At 38.9% G+C, this 5,592-nt stretch overlaps 1 protein-coding gene across 1 annotated transcript in view; it reads left to right on the top strand.

Moving 5' to 3' along the window:
* Positions 1–3,308, top strand: part of LOC105449672 — an 18,475-nt gene extending 15,167 nt beyond the window's left edge. The window contains exons 3-7 of the mRNA XM_011689003.1: positions 209–484; positions 1,135–1,369; positions 1,984–2,110; positions 2,258–2,452; positions 2,854–3,308. Of these exons, the coding sequence (XP_011687305.1) occupies positions 209–484; positions 1,135–1,369; positions 1,984–2,110; positions 2,258–2,452; positions 2,854–2,981 (961 nt within the window). The 3' untranslated portion in view covers positions 2,982–3,308. The remainder of the gene's footprint in view (positions 1–208; positions 485–1,134; positions 1,370–1,983; positions 2,111–2,257; positions 2,453–2,853) is intronic.
* The last annotated feature ends 2,284 nt before the right edge of the window (positions 3,309–5,592 follow it).

Genomic DNA, 5,592 nt, shown 5'->3' with positions numbered 1-5,592 from the left:
TCAATAAATTTTACTGTATTTTACTACTGTCAAATTTATTGTAGTGCACAGTAAAATTTTCCTAAATACTATATTGTCCCACAATTAACATGATTTGCAGGGTAAATTAAAAAAAAAATTTTCTCCGTGCATAAAGTAATGTATGCACGTTTTATAGTTTTAGTCAAAGAATTATAATGAGCAGCGACATGCCCCGATTTTGTTGTAGTGTCCTGGCATCCAACAACGAGAAACAACGCGATAGTGAAAGACTGTTGGCACGTTGGGGAAGGTCCTTGAGTCAATACTGCAAGTGCTGCTCCGGTATGAGGTGTCTCGCTTGCCGCAGGGATTACAAGGGTCTCCTGTGGACCAGGAAACAGGGGAGGACGACGGTGATCAACGATATCCCGCCGCCTGTTGCAATCCCCACGCTCGATGCACCACCGCCGCCGCCCGCAACAAACGCGTTGTCGTGCTGGTCGAAATTAAAGGCGCGGTGCAGGTATCGTTTAACGATTTGAATTACACTCGATCAAGCGTCGCGTATAAATAGTATATTATTATACTAAGAGAGTAGAACATTATAAGGGCAGTGACGTGATAAAGACACGAAATTTATGTCGGGAAAAGTATTTTCTATAAAAGTTTTACGCGCCAAGATATCCCATCGTATCGATTCTTAGTTTTCACTTGGTAATCACTCTGTAACTTGTTATCTTTATCTTAACCACGAACTTGCTTCCGGAACTTTTTGGACGGTTTCTTGTAATTTTCCTTTACTTCCTATGTTATCCTCTTTGCTTCACTTTGCTACTACATATTTATACATATTTTCAGTTTCCAGACTTCTTATGGACGTAACTTGTTTGATCTTTGAAAATCAAATTTGAGTTTTAAAATATTCAAACGCTTTCTGCTAACAGCCAAATATATTCTCATAAATTAAAATTTACATTCACCGAAAGGGACATTAATTTTTTAGACGTCTTTCAAAGAGCGACGCGATAAGGTATTTAGCTAGAGATGCGTATCATTTTTCGAAATCTCTTAGACTTTTGTGATTTATTCCTATCGGGTGTTACTTAAAGTTTTGGAAGAATTTTGTGAAAATTCGCAAAATTTTAATTGCGTCGCGAAAAATTTTTCTGACAGATGCGTCAGTCTACGGGATAGACTACGAGAGATCAAGTGTTGCACAAGAAAATCGAGAATCGCTCCTGCCGAGTCTACCGTTTGCTGCCCGCCTGAGAGAAGATGCGGTGCGATCTGCCGTCGCGCGTTCAGCTGTTGCAAATGCAGCTGCAAACGCGCGGACACGCAACAACGCACAAAAAACACACGTGCCAAGCACAGTCTTACGAGCGTGGCGCCGCCGCCCATATCGGAGGTATAAGGACACTTTTTGTTGGAACAAGAATTATTACTGCTACTTATATCCTATTATTACGAGCAGGACAAACCCTCACATTTTGCATTCTTCAATTTCTAAACTTTTTTATGGTTGCTACTTATCCGATTTTTAGAAATTTAGTTTCACAGAAAGAACAATTTGTTGGGTCTAAAAATTTTGCTAAATACAGATCTGAAAATAATTTTGTTGAAAATTCAAACTGATTGCACTAGAATATCACAAAACGGAAATTTTACAGAAAAAAATGTTCATCATTTTTGAATTTCCAATAAAATTATTTTTATATCTATATCTAAAATTTTTAGACTTTCTAGTCAAAATCATTTTTTTCAATTTTGAAATATTTTTGGAATATTATTTGGAGTACTGTGTCATTTCTTCTGCAAAAAAATTGTAATTATTCGAATATCGCAAAAATTAAAATGATAATTAAAATTATAATTGTATGATTTTAATAATTAATACAAAAATTACAGTTTTTTAAAGAGTTTTATATTTCACTATTTTTAACAGTTTTGCGTGAGATCTAGAAACAATTTCTAAATCGTTTTCTTACTTTTAATGAGAGAACATAATGCGCATTGTTGTAGGAACCAAAGGCTAAGATACCGGATGTCCTGGTGGAGCATAATTCAGTTATGCGCGGCGCCATTCCTTGTCTGCCGGTACCTCTCGCCTGGTTTTGCCTAGTGTGGAACTTCCTACTTCCTGGCACTGGTACGATTAATCTAAATATTGATATCATCATCTCTCTTGCTAAAGCGAAGCGAGGCCATTACCGATTTCCCAAATTTCCAAGTGGTTTATCCCTTCAGTAATAAAAATCAGGATTCCCTTTCTGATAATTTAATTGAATTCGCCTAGGAACCATCTGGAGCGGCCTGTTCAATCTGTGTACGGGACAGCCGAGATTTTCCGCCGTCGCCGGAGCGCGATCACGACTCGGTGCACTGATCGTCAATCTCATCGTGGGCGTGAGCCAAATGTTTACCGTTCTGTTCTGTCTCGTCGGATGGGGTTGGAGCGTTTGGTGGGGCGTTACCATGGTCCGCTTAGCTAGTAAGGATCCTGTGATAGCTTAAATAAAACTGCCTAGCTATCGAACTATGTATTAGTCAAAAGTATTGAAATTTATTTTTTACGCAATAAACATTAAATTATTTAAAATTATATTGTTATATAAAATAACATACATCAACATCTATCTTGTTTACGATTGTGAGATTTTAAATATTTTTCTTATGAAGTATTATATATATTTTTATGTATATTTTTTATTTTGAAAGAAAGAAAAAGATCATATTTATTTAAAATCGATCGCGAGTTATTTCTAAAGTATTATTAATTTATATGTATTTATACTTTTTGCGATCTGAATAGAATTTTTGTATTCTGAAACTGGAATGTAATAAAATTCCGGAATGCCTAGCGCGACACATATAAAGCGTATTTAATTACAGGGAAGTACAAGCGATTCAAGGATTCGGAGGCAGCTAACAACGACCCTGAAGCCCGAGGGGGCGAGCCAGCCGCCTTACCTCCCGGCGTGCCGAGTCAAGCCCTGCGAGGGATGGAGAGGGCGCGATGATGCATTTTTAACGGAGAGAAGAGCGCGACCGTTTTTGGAACATCTAAAGATATTTTGTATTTCGTTCGACAAGTCTTCGCGTTTCGCTTAATACCCAATAGTTCCGAATTGAAGACTGTCGTACGAATAAAATTTCATTGTATCGCTGACGCGAACATAAGCATCTTGTACAAACGGATATATATATATGACGATATATATTTGTGAAGAATTAATCGATAAAAACTCTCCTCGGCCGCGATAGAGTCGCGATGTGAGAGCAAAGATTAATTAAAAAGCTTGCGGCAGTAACATGTTAAGCCGTACGAAAAAAAAGTTCGACACTCAAAAGAGCCGTAAATTATTAAAACAATTTGGTACCTTTGCCTCGTGCCTTCTTCCTTCCATCATTTATTCCTCGCTGTTCTTAAAAGGAAGGGAAATCTTTTTATCGAAGTTCTAGTAATAGAATCTGTAAGTATAAGCCCCAGGAATCTTGTACCGCACAAAAAACTTTCTCTCTCGCGCGGCTTAGCATGTTATTTCATCAAAATCTTTAATTCAATGAAAAATTTCTCAAAAGGAAGTATCGTCGAGATTCTCTTGCGGGATGCTGGTAAAGTCTCTACTCTTTTTTTCCGAAGTCAGGATTATGATGTTTATATATTGCACGGTATCCTTTTAAATTATTATAAAGTTATATATCATGTTTTATTTCTCAAAAGAGTTATATCTCAATCTCGATAAATAACTGACGATAAAACTATCGTTTCTTAACGGTGTTTATTAATTGAAGCAAATAATATCAGATTAATTAAAAAAAGTTCTGAGTTAAGGAGATTCAAGAATCTCGAATTTTGCAACAATTTTCTTGGAAGCGCCGTCGCGCAAAATTTTTTTCCCGCAGGAATTAAGATGGACGCTTCCATAAAATAGGTGGAGACTTCGCGAGCGCCTCGCATTTTTTTTCTACGCAGCGAAAACTTTCGTTTTCGTCGACGAAAGGTTCAGTTTTTTTTTTTTGTAAAGCTTGGCGCTTGTACGCGCGCAAAAGCTCCGCGGCCTATCAGAATCCTAGAAGACGTCCATGAAGATTAATCGCTTTCAGTGAAAGCATCTTTAACCGAGGCGTTCTTTCAAAATGTACTCGTTGCGTCGATGAGGATGATTTACGCGGAAGCGAAACGCATTTGGCGACGCCCAACGGTAATCGTCGCGGATATCAAATTGAAATTCCGCGGTGTGCGAGTAGACATTAGGTTTATAAACACGCGGTAGCTGAGCTCGGGATCGGAGTCGCGGGGACGGAATTACCGCAATCTTCCTCGGAGAGACGCGGTCTTGAAGCGAATATATCGATGGGATAATTACGTTTTGAAAAAACGCGCTTTATATTTTTACAAGCGCAACATACACATACACATATGTACGAGTATACTCGAGACTTACCCCGATTAGACTTATACCTTACAACTCTTGTAAATATGAAAATACATTACTTACGTCAATTTTTAATGTAACACCTGCCTCTGGAAATTTTTGCGCTCCCCCTCCTTCCGTCCGCAGTCGCGACTACTTCTCGCACATGCGTTTTTACATTCATATATTCTTCTGATCTTTTCTTTTCAGCTAAACTAATACATGTTATTTGTTTGTTGTTACATGTATACATAAATATATAAAAAATATATTTTTTTATTTTTCTCGCTAAAATGATTTTACGCAGTTGGTCCAACTTTTCTTCCGCGTGCAAAATGATTAAAACGGAAGAGGAAGCATCGTTAAAGTGGCAGGAAAAAGGAGAGTAAACGAAAGCAGGATTTGCGAGGAAAAGCTCATTTGGCAGAGTTTCATCGTTGCTCGTCTCGCGTTTTACGACGTAACAAGATGCTCAAGTTCAGAAGAAACGTGCGCATGCTCGTCGAAATGCAAAGGATCTAGCGAAACTACTGCAAGCATGCAAATCGATCGCATGCCCAAGCAGCTCTATTTCAAGCGGCCGTTATCAAGATCGTATTATTTTTGTATTTTTCTTTTGTCGAAGGCTTCGCGCCTCGGTTTCACGCGCGGATGCGTATTCATGCGTATGTGAGGATGTTGGTCCATGTGGTCCGTGTGATCTGTGTGGACGGACCGAGCCGCCTCTGTCTCTGATCGATCTCTGTGTACATGTCGATCTCTGTCCGATGAGTATTCTTTTCACCTACGATCCTTCCTGTAAACTGTTTAATTTTCTTGTTAATTCGAGATTGATTTCTTTGCAGCGACGAACGCGTGACATTGATGTGTTTGCCGTATAGACTCCACTAGTATGAAGTTCGGTGCCAGATTGTCTCCCCTCCCCCCGCCCCTTCTTACAGGAATGTGCAACGCAAAAAAGACATTGGTGTGAAAGAAGGTATATCATCACGCGTCATCGCGAACGGAGAATCAACGTCAGAAGGGACGAAGTGACCCGAGTTTATACAACGTAGCGCTATCGCGATCGCGAAAGAGTGGGGAATTAAAAAAAAACACGATCGATTGCATTACGTCATCAAACCGCGTTATTCTCTATACGCCGGCTTCTCTTTTTCCGAAACATCATTTACACAGAAATTGAAAATAATCTCCCTTTCCGGGAGCTCCCTTC

Source organism: Wasmannia auropunctata, unplaced genomic scaffold, assembly GCF_000956235.1.
Source record: "Wasmannia auropunctata unplaced genomic scaffold, wasmannia.A_1.0 LD336074.1, whole genome shotgun sequence".
Classification (NCBI taxonomy): domain Eukaryota; kingdom Metazoa; phylum Arthropoda; class Insecta; order Hymenoptera; family Formicidae; genus Wasmannia; species Wasmannia auropunctata.
This window is presented reverse-complemented; position numbering and strand designations above follow the sequence as displayed.